The 16,380-nt window shown below is 38.4% G+C and overlaps 2 protein-coding genes across 3 annotated transcripts in view; one reads left to right on the top strand and one right to left on the bottom strand.

Annotated features, from left to right (window-relative positions):
- The window catches only part of PRIM2 (DNA primase subunit 2), a 460,188-nt gene that overhangs the window by 35,389 nt on the left and 408,419 nt on the right, over positions 1-16,380 (top strand). The window lies entirely within an intron of this gene.
- Positions 1-16,380, bottom strand: part of RAB23 (RAB23, member RAS oncogene family) — a 34,058-nt gene that overhangs the window by 17,059 nt on the left and 619 nt on the right. Inside the window, exons 2-3 of the mRNA XM_053600948.1 lie at positions 2,997-3,217; positions 406-491 (exon numbers count right to left, since the gene is read on the bottom strand). Of these exons, the coding sequence (XP_053456923.1) occupies positions 406-491; positions 2,997-3,151 (241 nt within the window). The 5' untranslated portion in view covers positions 3,152-3,217. The remainder of the gene's footprint in view (positions 1-405; positions 492-2,996; positions 3,218-16,380) is intronic.

Raw genomic sequence — 16,380 nt, 5'->3', positions numbered from 1 at the left:
AGTGCTGCAAAGGGTTTACTGTGTGATTTCACACATGACATAACAAAATGCCACGGTATTTGCAGGGACTTTATTTTTCATATGTTAGCTTCCACTCTCTGAATATGTAGTCATTTCCTTGGGAGTCAGAGTAGGCATCTAACAGTTTTTGACTGATTTAGTCTGGGAATGCCTAAATGAGTCACATTAAGGCAGAGATAAAATGCCTACAGTACAAAGTGTTATTTGCCACTTTACAAGATCTTTGGAAAAATAATGAATAGGGAAAATATTTTAAAAACACTTTGTAATTATTTTAACTCTTCTTAAAGACAAACTCTTATTTGGGAAACAAAGAAAGCAAAGTTCTTTATTTAGCCAAAATAACATGCCCACACACAAAAATAAATAGCACCTGCATTTTACCTCGATAGTAGGCCTTTGTAATTGCATCAAATTCCTCTTGACCTGCAGTATCCCATAACATTAGTCTGACATCTTCATCATTAACTCTGAAACAAGAGATAAATGTATTTTATAAGTAAAGGAAAATATTTCTGGTAGCACAGTCTTGTGTATATTTTTATTTTTCAATCCAAAGGCATTAAAACTGCACACACTTCTCACCTAATGATAGGATTATATTCCAGTAAATCCACTGGGGGCTACATCCATAAACCCATTATAAGTCAAAAATAGTGTAAGTAAAGTAAAAAATTGTAAGTGAAACCATTCTAAGTGCAGCTACTCCTTGATTTAAGAAGGGGTATGTCCTAATAAACCCACTGTGAAGTTGAAAATCATACGGCGAACCACTGGGTGGGACCAGCTGCGCACTGTCAGCTTCACTCTGAGAAAAGTCTGAGTACTTCTAAGCTATAGCTTCCACATGATTTGGATTTACCTGCCATATTTCTTTCTTTGACAATAGTCACAGTTAGTGGTGGCTGTGAGATGAACAGTACTGGGAGAGGGGATTCTCTCCTCTCCCTATACCATCCTGATGGGTCCTGGTGCCTTGAAGATAGAATGAGAATAAGAAGGGGAAAAGCAGTTTACCTTCTTGGATACCCTTTACCTTAAAATCTACTCTACTTGGTTATACAGTTCATTCTCATTATTCAGAGTAGTTCTATTCTGTCACTGTCAATACTGAATTAGCAAATACTGAACCATTGCTCCTAGGAGAACTACTGGGTCAGGTAACCGAGAACTCCTGGTTACATTTCGTCAACTGATCAATATATAACCTTGTTTTGTGTTTCTACTGAAACATATCTTATTACTATATACTGTAAATTCACTGACACTGAACTCATTACCAACAGCACCATAAGTCATGTCTAAATGGAGCTTATCTAACACATGTATTTTTCCATAAGGTACATCATGGCCCTCCTGTCCTTAGGAACACTAAACAGCATGTTAGCATTATCCTTGGCGGCCTTTTAAATCAGCAAAATCATCAATATAAAGTACAAAAATGTGGCACTAAACAGAACATAAACAGGACACGTGTTTACTGTATGAGAGCTGAAGCAAGAAGGAAAAATACCACATTGTTTGACAAACTCAACTGAGAAAGTGCACGTTGGGCAACTTTAATTTTTTGCTGCTTTGTGCACGTCCACAAGTTATCCCCAAGATATTACAACTACTAATTTGGGAGTACAAATAAATTTTAGCTAGTATGTGAATTTGCAAATATAGAAATCTACAAATAATGATGATCAACTACATATTTAAAATAGTTAACTTGGTTTCAGGTAAACATGGAAATACTAAAAAAAAGACTGACTAGGCATGGTGGCTTACACCTATAATTGTAGCAATTTGGGAGGCCAACATGAGAGAATCACTTGAGGCCAGGAGTCCAGCCTAGATAATAGTGAGACTCTGTCTCTACGGAAAAAAAAAATTGACTGGGTTTGGTGGCATGTGCCTGTAGTCCCAGCTACTTGAGAGGCCAAGGCAGGAGGATCACTTGAAGCTAGGAATTCAAGGTTACAGGGAGCTTATGCTATACCTCATCTCTAAATAAACAAATAAAAAATTGTAATAGGATAATAGAACACAGATTAGCAATGAAACAATATTTAAAACAATGTACATAATTATCGTGATTATCTTTTTTATTAAACTTGGGCAATTAAGTCAGATTTGCTAAATGTTTCTTATTTTGGTAATACAGTTTAATTTGTCTCCTGTAATTTAAAAAAATCCTTAAACATTCACTAATGACAAAAAGCATTACTCAGATGTTCTGTAAGTTCCAACTGGATTCCTAAAGTGGGAGTCCCTCTGCATAAGCAAACTTAATCCTCCTAAATCTGTTTTCTCTCATTTTTGTTACAGTAAAAGCAAATTATTAATTCTCTATACAGTCTTGTAAAGACTCTATACAACTTCTTGACAGTCTTACCCAGTTGGTTTTTTTTTTGCAGTTTTTGGCCAGGGCTGGGTTTAAATCCGCCACCTCCAGCATACGGGGCCGGTGCCCTACTCCTTTGAGCCCCAGGCGCCGCCCCAGTCTTATCCAGTTTTAAAGAGCTATTCTAAACAAAGAGCCCATAATATAAGATGAAAATATTCTAAGAAGTGGGTAACTTACATTTCAAATAAAACAACAAATGGAAATCTCATAGAGTTAAGCATCAATGTTTAAAGCACCCAAGGTGTCACCAGTAAATATAAAACAGGTGAGATAAAAAAAAAAAGTGCTGGTCTAGTGGTCAGGAAGAAAAAAAAGTGGTGTTCTAGTGGTCAGGAAGAAAAAAAAAAGGTGGAAAAGGAGAGGATAGCATATGAAAAATGAGAAAGGAAGGGAAAGAGATGAAAGAGAAAAGAAGACAGAAGGATAAAGGCACTTACGGTGAAGAGTAACTAAAAACCACCATCAACTGCCCCTAGCTGCCTAACCTTGGACTGATCTGTAATTAATTATCCTTATTCCAATGAAAGTCTTAGACACCGGTCACAAAATCAAAACCAAAGGGATAAAATGGCCAAGTACATACTGGATTTGTCGCTCCAAAAAATCAACTCCAATGGTTTTCTTGTAGTCTTTTGTAAAAATGCCTTTGCAATATCGCTGAATCATACTTGACTTTCCAACCGCTCCATTCCCTACAACCACCATCTTGATGGCCACTTCCATATCTTCCTCCAACATTTTTGGAGTTGAAACGGTCTTCTGTACCGATTGTAAATCCAGGCAATCAGATCTTCTCTTTCAAATCTGTGGTTTAAAATGAAATTATTTTTTCGTGACATAAAAATTATACAAAATAAAACAAACTATAATTGTTTTATCAAGAAATAATCATATTGCATTGCACGAATTTGTTTCCATGAGTACCTCCCCCTTCCTACCCTTTTTAGATAATGTAAATTCTTTGAAAGGTCAAACAATGACCTTTTTCATTTTTTAATCCTCACCAATAGCATAATGTGTAACATTCATGTATCAATAAATGCCTAGGTCTACATAGTTCTCCCTTTCATAGAGATGAAGATGTGGACATTAGACTTGAGGCCTATTTTAAAGCTGCCACTTACTAGTTCTGTGCTCTTAGTGAAGTTACTGCTTAACCTCTATACACTTCTATTTCCTGGCAATATCTGCCTCACAGGATTGTTAATCCATGACACATATAAACCTTTAACCTAGTGAAAGTTAAGCATTCAAAAATTAGTATAGGTTGATCACTCTTAATCCAAAAAATCCAAAATCTGAAATGCTCCAAAATCTGGAACTTTGTAAGCACTGACATGACGTAGTAAGTGAACAACTCCATACCTAATGTGTAAGGAGTCGCAGTTAAAACCTTTTTTCATGTACAAATTAAAAATATTATGTAAAATTACCTCAGGCTACATTTCTAAGGTATAAGAAACATGAATGAATTTCCTGTTTAGACTTGGGTTCTATCCTCATGGTGTTCACTTGTATCTCACTATGTATACACAAATATTCCAACATCCAAAATCTGAAACGCTTCTGGTCTCAAACATTTTTCTTTTTTAAAACAAATCTTACATAGCCTTACATTTCAATTTTTTTCTTTAAAAGGAGTTGTGTACAAGGGGGTTAAATGCTTCATAGACAAGGAAAAAAACTGTGCTAGAACCAACTTATTCATCATCCATCTTCCTCCTCTTCCTTCTTTTTCTTGCTTTTTTCAGCCTTGATGACTCCTTTTGCTGCATCAGTCTTTCCTTTAGTTCGGTATGCAGCCCTATCCTTTTCATATTTTTCCTTCAGCTCTGCAGCCTTCTTTTCATGAGGCTGCTTGTCACCTGTAGCAGTATCTCTCCCAGCTTCTTTGCAACATCACCAATGGATAGGGTAGGATGTTCTTTGATTTGGGGCAATACTCAGAATAGAACAAGAAAAAGGCCAAAGGAGGCCTCTTGGGTGCATTGGGATCCTTGACCTTCTTTTTTGTTTCCCTTTAGGAGGGATCTAGGTTTTCATTTCTCTCTCATAACAGGCCTTGTTCACCTTTGCCGTATCTTCAAATTTTCCTCTCTCTTTAGCAGACATGGTCTTCCACCTCTCTGAGCACTTCTGAGAAAACTATGAGAAGTTGACTGAAGCATTTGGGTGCTTCTTCTAGTGCTTCTCCCGACAAGTTTGCACAAAGAATCCAGATGATGACATTTTGCCTCTCAGCTTCTTAGGATCTCCTTTGCCTGTATTTAGTCATGTTTCCTCGCCTAGTGCCCATCTGGCTTGCACTTGCCCCAGCACTGTCTCTATGGAGCTCAATGTACTGCAATCTGGTCTCAAACATTTTGAATAAGAGATACTCAACCTGTAGTTTTATGTAACAAAAAATCCTCCACAGTGTATCATCAGATAGATAAAAATATATAAAACTGCTGTGGAAACTGCTTTTAAACCTCACAAGTAATAATTAATGTCCCTTGAAAAGCACCCTAAAGAAAGGTTTGTATAATAACACACAGCCTGTGTCAGCATGGGGCTCTTTGTTACACTGCTTTAGTGTTCAGGTTATAATAAATCCTATACAAATAATCTCATACCACACACTGCTGCTTTAGTTTCAGAGTAGTTATAGTTCCTCATACAATGAGATTAATAGAATGTTCACTGTTTGCATTTTAGACTACAAAGAATAGAAATTACTAGTTAGGATCCTGGCCATTTAGCTGTTATATTCTAACTACCATAACTGAAAATCCATCTGTACCACAATTACATCAAGCAAGTCTGAAATGTGAAAAATATCCTTTCTTTGTCCCTAATTACAGTCTCAGCAATTTTCCTTAGTACTTCTCAAACTTGAATGACCATAAGAATTACCTAGGAGTACTGGCAGGCATCCTCAAACTTTTTATTTTTTATTTTATTATTATTTTTTTTTGTAGAGACAGAGTCTCACTGTACCGCCCTCAGGTAGAGTGCCATGACGTCACATGGCTCACAGCAACCTCTAACTTTTGGGCTTACGCGATTCTCTTGCCTCAGCCTCCCGAGCAGCTGGGACTACAGGCACCCGCCACAACGCCCAGCTATTTTTTTGTTGTTGTTGTTGTTGCAGTTTGGCTGGGGCTGGGTTTGAACCTGCCACCTTCGGCATATGAGGCCAGCGCCCTACTCACTGAGCCACAGGTGCCGCCCTCTCAAACTTTTTAAACAGGGGGCCAATTCACTGTCCCTCAGACCACTGGAGGGCCGGACTATAGTTTAAAAAAAAAACAAACTATGAACAAATTCCTATGCACACTGCACAGATCTTATTTTGAAGTAAAAAACAAAATGGGAACAAATACAATTCACACCACTTCATGTGGCCCGCAGGCCACAGTTTGAGGACACCTGGTTAGAGTATAGGTGCTGGGTCTCTACCTCAGATGAAATTAATCAGTAATCTCAAAGGAGCAGCTTGGAATCTGGTTTTTAAAACACGCACAGAAGTGTGTTGCTTAGCTCTTCCTTCAAGGGCTTCCAGCTGGCACTTTGCAGTTGCCACACTTTCAGGACCTGCAACACTGCCCACTCCTATTGACGCTACCTTCTGTCCCAGGTGATGACTGAACAGGCCAACCCTGCCCGACATAGGATTTCTCTTTGCTCTGGAGCTTCCTATCAAACTGGTTAAGATTTTCTCAGAGCTACACTGCAGGCTGGAGCTCTTTCCACCCAATCCTCCTTTCACAGGTGTCGAGCTGGCATTGCAGCCTGCAGGCTTTCCTCTTTATCCATCACGGGCATTCCCCATAATAAATCTCTTGCACTTCTAATTCCATCTTGATGTTTGCTTCCTATAGAACTTGAATAGACATACATCCCAAATGAATTTTTAATCAGGAAAATGTTAAGAGCCTGGGCACAGTGGATCACGCCTGTAATCCTAATACTCTGGGAGGCTAAGGCAGGTGGATTGCAGGAGTTCAAGACCAGTCTGAGCAAGAACGATACCCAGTCTCTAAAAAAAGAATAGCTGGGCACTGTGGCGTAGTCCCAGCTCCTCAGGAGGCTGAGGTAAGAGAATCCCTGGAGCCCAAGAGTTTGAGGTTGCTGTGAGCTATGACGCCATGGCACTCTACCAAGAGAAAAAGAGTGAGACTCTGTCTCAAGAAAAAAAAAAAGGTTAGAAACATTACCTTAGGCTAGTGTTTCTCAATCTTGGCTACACACTAGAATCATCTAGAGAACTTTAAAAATTACTGATGCCTGGATTCTGTCCTGTGAGTATGTGACGTAAACGGTCTAGGGTAGAACCTGGACATCAATCATGACCATCCTCCTATTCTACAGAAAGGTGTGGTCTTCAGGACACTCAGGGTTAAATCTGAAATTCTTACCATGATAGGAACCTTGCTCATCCAGCTGTTACCTCACACCAGTTCAGTTCCTAAAAGCAGATCTTTTTTTTCTCTACTTAAACAATTCTTTATCCCAGAAGATTGTGAAATTTTAAAAAAACGACAAAAATTGTTATCCTTTAAAAAATAAATACTTCAGAGACTTTTGCTTCTGGAACAATAGAACAGACATATTTTTCCCTATTCCTTCCTCTACTATAAAAATTCTGGATACTATAAATATAAAAACATAAACACTGAAAAGTGGAAAGAAAAAAAAGAGTGCCTAGGGGCCCACAGGCCACAAGGAACAACTACCATGAGTTGTCTTTCTTGGGTTTTTACCTCATATATCCCAGAATGGAATGTGGAGAGGCCAGTAACCAGGAAATGCCAACAACAACAAAGACCCCAACTAAAACCTACTCTCTTGAGTGGAAGGACCAGGAAAGGAGCAATGAGCAAGTAGCAAGACAGAAAACACAACTCTTGTGAGGATAATAAGGATGTGCCCCAACTTGCCCTATGTGCCAGAGAAGAGCAATTGGGGGCCAGAAGTTTCATTCCCACTGGGAGGTAAGGAAGGGCCCCTCGCACCAGCAGGGGAACACTGGAGACCATGTGAGGAGTCTGACATCCACCTCATCCAGCAGCTCAGAGTCAGCCCTCTCCCTCTCTACCTCCCCTCTCTTGCTGGAGTGATGTCAGAAGAAGCCATAGAAAACCAGGACTTTCACCATTCCTCAAAGGTAATGAGACCATCCCCACATTTCCTACAGTGTCATTACCCACACACACACACCTGGTAGTAAGGAGGTAGCACCCCATCTTTCCTCTGTTTAAAGCACTATGAAAGCAAGCTAAAAGAAAACATTTAAATGAGATCCAGAGAATCATAACATTGTAAGCAAACTGTCCGGATTTCCATCAAAAATCACTCAGCACTAAAAACCAGGAAAATCTTTACATGAATTCAAAAGACAATCAATAGACACCAGCAGCAATTTTAAAAGTAAAAATAGCTGGCAGTCAAGGAGCAATTATGGACGCACTTGAAACAAACGTAAAAAGTAAAGTCTCATCAAAGAAACAAAATATAAAGAACAAAATGGAATGTTTAAAGCTGAAAAGTGTAATAACCAAAATAAAAAACTCAATGATAGGCTTATGAGCAGAAGGGACCAATGAAAAAAAATTAGTGAAATTTAACACAGAACAATAAAGAGTATCCAATTGAATAATACACAGCAAATAGACTGAAATAAAGGAGCCCCAGGGACCTGTGGAACTAAACAAAAAAATTTAATATTTATGTCATGACAGTGTCCAAAGAAGAAGAGAAAGAAGAGAGGGCGAGAAAGTATTTCAAGATAACAGTAGAATCTCTGTAAGTTGACCACCAAAGGGACTTTAACAACCTGGCTAACATACAGAGGTGATCAACTTAAGGAATTAGGTCTACTGTACTCATATGTACATGCGGTATATGTCTAGTTTATGAAAATTTGGTCAACTTAATGAGGTGATCAATGTAGGGAGATGGAGTTTCTATTGTATAACACCTAAAAATTTCACAAATTTGGAAAAAATAAACCTACAGATTTTAGAAGTTGAGTAAATTCCAAACAAGATAAACCTAACAAACTCCAGACCAAGAAACACAAACTCAAACTTCTAAAAACTTAAAGGGAAAGAAATCATTTTGAAAACAGTCAGCAAAAAAGACTCCCTACCTATAGGGGAAAATAATTCAAAGCTCAGTGAATTTCTCATCAGAAATCATGAAGGTCAGACAGGCACGGTGGCTCATGCCTGTAATCCCAGCACTCTGGGAGGCAGGAGCGAATGGATTGCTTGAGCTCACAGGTTCGAGACCAGCCTGAGCAAAAGTGAGACCCCCATCTTTACTAAAAATAGAAAAACTGAGGCAAGAGGATCGCTTGAACCCAATAGCTGGAGGTTGCTGTGAGCTATAATGCTATGGCACTTTACCCAGGGTGACAGCTTGAAGACTCTATCTCAAAAAAAGAAAGAAAGAAAGAAAGAAATCACGGAGGCCAGGAGGTAGTGACATATCATTTTTTGAGCACTGAAAGAAAAGAACTGTCAAACCAGAATTGTATATCCAATGACAATATACTTTAGGAATAAAGGGAAATCAACATAATCCCATGAGAGAAAACTAAGAGCATTTGTTGATAGCAAATCTATACAAAAAGAACAGCTAAAGAAGTTCTCTAAACGAAAGTAAATGATTAAAAAAAAAACAAACAAAATCTTGGACGATCAGAACATAGTAAGAACAAAAAAATTGTTAAATGCAATAGGCTTCCCTTTCCTTGAGTGTTTTAAATTATATTTGACTGTTGAAAAAAAATTATAAAACTATCCTATGTGGTGTTTAATATATGTAGAGAAGACATTTAAGATAATTAATTATAAGTGGGAAGGATAAACAGATGTAAAGGGAGGTAAGTTATCACTTAAATTAGTAAAATACAATATAATATAAACACCAAGAGATATATGATAAATCACATTTATAATTATATACCACAAAATGACATTTTGGTCAACAGTGGACTGAATGTATATATGATGGTTGTCCCCATTAGAAAACTGTATTTTACTGTAACTTTTCTATGATTAGATACACAAACACCACTGTAACAGCTGCCTACAGATTTAGTACAGTACATACTATATAGGTTTGCTGCCTAGAAGCAATAGGCTATACCACATAGCCTAGGTCTGTAGTAGGATACACCATCTGGGTTACTGTAAGTACATTCTGTGATGTTTACACAAGGATGAAAAATTGCCTCCTGGTGCGTTTCTCAGAACATGTATCCCCCTTGTTAAGCAATGCATGACTGTATATAATGTAATACCCAAGCAACCACTAAAAAAGTTATACAAAGAGATAAACTAAAACCACTACAAATAAAATGAAATTCTAAAAACACACAGAAAATTAGAATCTATTTGACATTTATAGAACTGTCCACACAACAAAAGTAGAATATATTTCCTTTCAAACAGCAAGTAAACATATACCAAGATAAAACATATTCTGGACCATAAAACAAACCTCAATAAACTTAAAATAATGAAAGTCATAGAATGTGTTCACTGACTACAACAGAATTAAACTGGAAATCAGTAACAGAAAGATAACAGGAAAATCTCCACATATTTGGAAACTAAAAGCATACACTGCTAAACTATCTGTGGTTGCCTGAGGCCAGGAGTTTTTGACCAGACTAGACAACACAGCAAGACCTGTCTCCACAAAAAGAGCTTTTAAAAAATTAGCTGGGCACGGTTGTACGTGTCTGTTGTCTCAGCTACTCAGGAGGATCTCTTTAGCACTGGAGTTCAAGATCGGAGTGAGCTATGATCACACCACTGAACTCTAGCTTGGTTGACAAAGTGAGATCCTGCTCAATAATAGTAATAATAAAGCAATCTATGAGTCAAAGAAGTCCCAAGAGAAGAAAACAAATAAGTTGAATTTAATGAAAATGAAAATACAGGGCGGCGCCTGTGGCTCAGTCGGTAAGGCGCCAGCCCCATATACCGAGGGTGGTGGGTTCAAACCCAGCCCCGGCTGAACTGCAACTAAAAAATAGCTGGGCGTTGTGGCGGGCGCCTGTAGTCCCAGCTACTCGGGAGGCTGAGGCAAGAGAATTGCTTAAGCCCGGGAGTTGGAGGTTGCTGTGAGCTGTGTGATGCCATGGCACTCTACCGAGGGCCATAAAGTGAGACTGTCTCTACAAAAAAAAAAAAAAGAAAGAAAATGAAAATACAGTATTTGTTGTACTGATACGTACATGTACCAAAAAAAAAATATATATATATATATACATATACATATAGTAATGTGAAAATTTATGGGACACAGCTAAAGCAGTGCTGAATAGAAAATTCAGAGCACTAAATGTTTTCTACAAAAAAAAGAAAAGTCTCAAATCAATAATCTAAGCTCCCATCTCAAGAAACAAGAATAAAAGGCTGGGTACCAGCCACATACACTGGAGGTGGAGGGTTCAAACCTGACCTGGGTCAGCTAAGCAACAATGACAACTACAATAAAAAAAAATAGATGGGCGCTGGAGGCTGAGGCAAGAGAATCGCTTATGCCCGAGATTATGAGGTTGCTGTGAGCTGTGACACCACAACCCTCTCACAACCCTCTACCGAGGGCCACAAAGTGAGTCTCTGTCTCAAAAAAAAGAAAAGAAAAACGAAACTAGAAAAAGAGCCATGTAAAGCCGAAGTAATCAAAAGGAAGGAAATAAAATAACAGAAATAAATGAAATTGAAAATAGAAAAACAGAGAAGCGATTAAACAAAAGTTAGTTTTTTGCAAAGATGGATAAAATTGACAAACCCTTAGTGAAATCAACACACAATAAAGAGAGAAGACCTAAATAACCCATATCAGGAATAAAATATAGGGCACTAAATAGACTCTGTGACTCAGAAAGACAATTCAACAAACTATGCATACTAAATTTGACAAGCCAGATGAAGTGAATTAATTCCTTGAAAAGCATAAACTACCAGAACTCACTCAATATGAAATAGATTGTTTGAATAATACTATAACTATTTTAAAAATTGAATTTGTAACTTAAAAACTCAAAAAATAATCTCTGGGGTGGTGGGGGGGAGGGGTGCTGTGGCTCATACCTGTAATCCTACCATTCTGGGAGGCTGGGGCAGGTGGATGGTCTGAGCTCAGGCATTCAGGACCAGACTGAGCAAGAGTGAGACCCATTCTCTACTAAAAATAGAAAAACTAGACATTCATCGTAGTAGGCACCTATAGTCCCAGCTACTTGGAAGGCTGACGCAAGAGGATTGCTTGAACCCAGGAGTTTGAGGTTGTTGTGAGCTATGACACCACAGGGCACAAAGTGAGACTGTCTTTAAAAAAAAAAAAAGTAATCTCTAAGCACAAGAAAAATTAATACCAATGTCCGTAATCTCTTCCAAAATAGAAACAAGGAGGAAACACTTCCCAACTCTTTTTATGAAGAAGCATTATATGGATACCAAAGCCACCCACGCAAAGACGATACAAAAAAGAATAGACAAACCCTCATATACATAGATGCAAAAACCATCAACAAAATATTAGTAAACTGAATTCAACAAAATTTAAAAATAATAATATACTGTAACCAAGTAAACTTTACTCTGGGAATGCAAGGCACTTTCAATACTTAAAATCAATCAATATAATCCATATTAATAGACTTAAGAAGAAACACCATATCACAGTGTCAACTGATACAGAGGAAATATTTGACAGAATTCAATATCTATTTGTAAGAAAAATTATTATTTTTTTTTTTGAGACAGAACCTCAAGCTGTCGCCCTGGGTATAGTGCTATGGCATCACAGCTCACAGCAACCTCCAACTTAGGGCTCAAGCAATTCTCCTACTTCTGCCTCTCAAGTAGCTGGGACTATAGGCGCCTGCCACAACACCAGGCTATTTTTTGGTTGTAGCCGTCATTGTTGTTTGGCAGGCCCGGGCTGGATTCGAACCCTCCAGCTTAGGTATATATGGCTGGCGCCTTGGCCGCTTGAGCCACAGGTGCTGAGCCTGTGAGAAAAATTCTTGACAAACCAGAAATAGAATGGTACTTCTTCAACCTGATAAAGGGCATCTCTGATAGAAAACCTATAATAACATCATACTTAATTCTGAAAGACTGATAGCTTTCCCCTTCAAGGGGAAAGGTAAGGATGTCCAGGCTCGCTAATCCTATTCATCATACATGTAGCCAGTGCAATAGGCAACAAACATAAAATGTTTATAGATTAGAAAAAAAAATGAAACTGTCTCTGTTCATATATGACATGATTGTCTCTATAAAAAAACCCAAGGAACCTACCCCTTCCATCCCAAAAATATATCCCCACAAACCAACCCTGAAATTAATAAGAGAGTTTAGCAAAGTCACAGGATACAAGGGCAACACACTAAATTCAACTGTATTTACATATATAAATAATTTACAATTTGAAACTCTTATTAAAATGAGGTTTACAAGCTACTCGGGAGGCTGAGGCAAGAGAATCGCTTAAGCCCAGGAGTTGGAAGTTGCTGTGAGCTGTGTGATGCCACGGCACTCTACCGAGGGCCATAAAGTAAGACTCTGTCTCTACAAAAAAAAAAAAAAAAAAAAAAAATGAGGTTTACAATAGCTTCCCCAAATTAAATACTTAGGTATAAATATAGCAAAAGATATAAAGGATCTATGCTGAAAAAACTACAAAACATTAATGAAATAAAGACCGAAATGGAAACACCATGTTCATGGATCAGAAGACTCAACAAAGTAAAAATAGCATTTCTCCCCACATTGATCTATAGGTATAATGCAATTCCAATCAAAGTAAAAGCAGGATTTTTTGTAGAGAAAAGCTGGTTCTAAACTTTATATGGAAAGACAAAGGAACTAGAATAGCTAAAATTATTTTGAAAAAGAATAAACCTGGAGGAAATCATACTAACTGATTTTAAAATACTATAACAATAAAATAATCCAAAAAAAGTGACACTGGTAAAATGGAACAGAACAGATGGCCCAAAATGAATTCACACTAATACAGCCAATTGATTTTTGACAAAGGTTAAAAAACGATTCAATTAAGAAAAGATAGTTTTTTCAACAGTGATGGAACTGGACATCTGTAAGCAATAAAGTAAACCTGCATCTAAACTTAACACCTTATACAATTAACTTAAAATGCACCACATGTGTAAATGTAAAACTATAACTTTTATAAGATTTTTTCAAAAAGAGGAAATTTTCTTGACCTAGAATTAGGCAAAGAGTTATTAGACATGATACCAAAATATCCATAAAAGAAAAAACTGACAAACTGGACTTAAACATATTTGCTCTCTTGGCTAGGTATGGTGGCCAACTGCTGTCATCCCAGCACTCTGGGATGCTGAGGTGGGAGGAACCCTTGAGCTCAGAAGTTGGAGACGAGCCTAAACAAGAAAGAGACTCCATCTCTACTAAAAATAGAAAAACTTAGCCAAGCATTGTGGCAGGAAACTAGAGTCCAGTTACTTAGAAGGCTGAAGCAGGAGGTTCACTTGATCCCAGGAGTTTGAGGTTGCTGTGAGCTATGATATCACAGCACTCCAGCCTGGGTAAACAGAGTGTCTCTTGTCTTAAAAAAAAAAAAAAATTGTTCTCTGAAAGACATTGTGAAGAGCATGAAAAGATACAAGCTACAGACTGGAAGGAATATTGTAAAACATGTATTTGACATATAAATTGTATCCAGAACATATAAAGAATTCTCAAAATTCAACCTGTAATCCTAACAATTTGGAAAGCTGAGGTGGGAGGATTGCTTGAGGCCAGGAGTCAAGAAGACCAGCCTGAGCAACATAGTGAGACCCTCATTTCTACAAAAAATTAAAAATTAGTGGGGCATGGTGGTGCATGCCTATAGTCCCAGCAACTCAGAAGGCTGAGGCAGAAGGATCACTTGAGCCCAGAAGTTTGAGGGTGCAGTGAGCTATGATGATGCCAGTGTACTCTAGCCTGAACAGTAAAACAAGACCTTGTTTCAAAAAGAGAGGGGAATTGGGGGAAGGGGAGGGGAGGGGAGGAGAGGAGGGAAAGGTGGAAGGGAAGGAAGACTCAATTTAAAAATGGGCGAAAGACTTGGCCAGTCACCTCATAAAAGAGTATCTATGGCAAATGAACACATGAAAAGATATTCAACATCATTGACCATCAGTTAAAGGCACATTAAGATATAATGAGATACTACACACCCATTTGAATGGCTAAATTATAAAATGCTGACAATACCAAATGTTGAGGAGGATGTGGAGGTCCTAGAACTCTCACATGTTGCTGGTGGGAATGCAAAATGATACAGCCACTCTGAAAAACTTTGACAGTTTTTAAAAATTAAACATACATTTCCTGTATGACCTTGAAACCCTACTCCTACCAATAACATAGAGAAACGAAAACATGTTCACACAAAAACCTGTGTACAAAGAATTTACAGCCTTCTATTCATAATCACCCAAAACTGAAAACAACGCCAATGTCCTTCAGCAGGTGGATGTAATAAAATACTATTCGGCAATAAAAAAGGAAATTACCCATACAAAAACACCTTGGAGGTATCTCAAAGGCATTATGCTGAGTGAAAGAAGCCATTATCAAAATGTTACCTATTGTTATGCAGCGCCTGTGGCTCAGTGAGTAGGGCACCAGCCCTATACCCTGAGGGTGGCGGTTTGAACCTGGCCCAGCCAAACTGCAACAAAAAAACTGTTACCTATTGTTATGATTCCATTTGTAGGATGTTCTGGAAAAGGACCATAATTATCAGGGGTTAAGGCTAAGGGATGTGACCGAAGGGGACAGCATGAGTATCAGAAGGATGATGGAACTGTTCTACATCTTGATTGTAGTGGTGGTTAAATGAATCTAAAATCCACAGAACTACAGGCCCTCCAAAAGTCAATTTCACCATAAGATAATATTTAAAATAGTATAATTTAAGAAAAAATCAAATTTTAACAATTTGACACTTATGATTCTCAGACACTATAGACTTAAACTGCTCTATCAATAATTAAGTTCTTAGAAAATAAGCACAATCCTGAGTACAATAATTAAAAACCTTGACAGCGATACTTTCCTTTCCACTGAAATTAAATTTTAACATTTTGCTAGGCTAGGGCGGCGCCTGTGGCTCAGTGAGTAGGGCGAGGGCCCCATATGCCGAAGGTGGCGGGTTCAAACCCAGCCCTGGCCAAACTGCAACAACAACAACAAAAAAAACATTTTGCTAGGCAATGTAGTCTAATAAATTAGAAAAGGATGAGTTAACTCACTGTTCAAAGCGTTTTTTTTTTTTCATAACAGCCTTTACTAAAGTATAGGTATGACTGTATTTGTAAAAATACTGAAAACTTTTAAGAGTCAATGAAGTTACCTAAATTTCAGGAGTTATGCAAAACCAAGAGAAGTGTTAAAAAATAGTGAAATTACCTAGATTTCAGGAGTTGTGTAAAACCTAAAGAAGTAAACAGCCCTAAAAAGGTCTAAAAGACCCTATTTAATCAATTCACTAGCTCCTGACAATACAATTCTACTCCTTTACACACTCTTCAGCTTCTTAATCCTGAGAATTGCTGATGGCTCCTCGGATCTCCCAGTAAAGTTAATTCTGTGGCAATCCATGTCAGTGAAATAGTGCAGTCGGGCTCATTCATATTCTAGCAGTCTCTGAGCGTGCAACTAGGGAAGGGTGGGGCCGCGAGTAAAGAGGGGCCCCACTGCGGGGAGACTAGGAGTGTAAAAGTCAGGGCAGAGCTGATGACCGTCTGTCCTGCCAACCTAACCCGAGCACTTAACGCCCCTTGCTGGTGCCTCGCCTGTCCTGGGTCGCCCCCTCCTCACTTGGGGCCGGGGGAGGGCAAAAAGCCTGCTGTTCTCTGCCAGGCTGAGCGCGCAGCGCCTCGCCCTTGCTCCGGCCCGCTCTTTCCCGCCCACGGGGCA

This window comes from Nycticebus coucang, chromosome 9 (assembly GCF_027406575.1).
Source record: "Nycticebus coucang isolate mNycCou1 chromosome 9, mNycCou1.pri, whole genome shotgun sequence".
NCBI classification, from domain to species: domain Eukaryota; kingdom Metazoa; phylum Chordata; class Mammalia; order Primates; family Lorisidae; genus Nycticebus; species Nycticebus coucang.
Note: the sequence above shows the minus strand (reverse complement) of the source record. Positions and strands in the feature narration are given on the sequence as shown.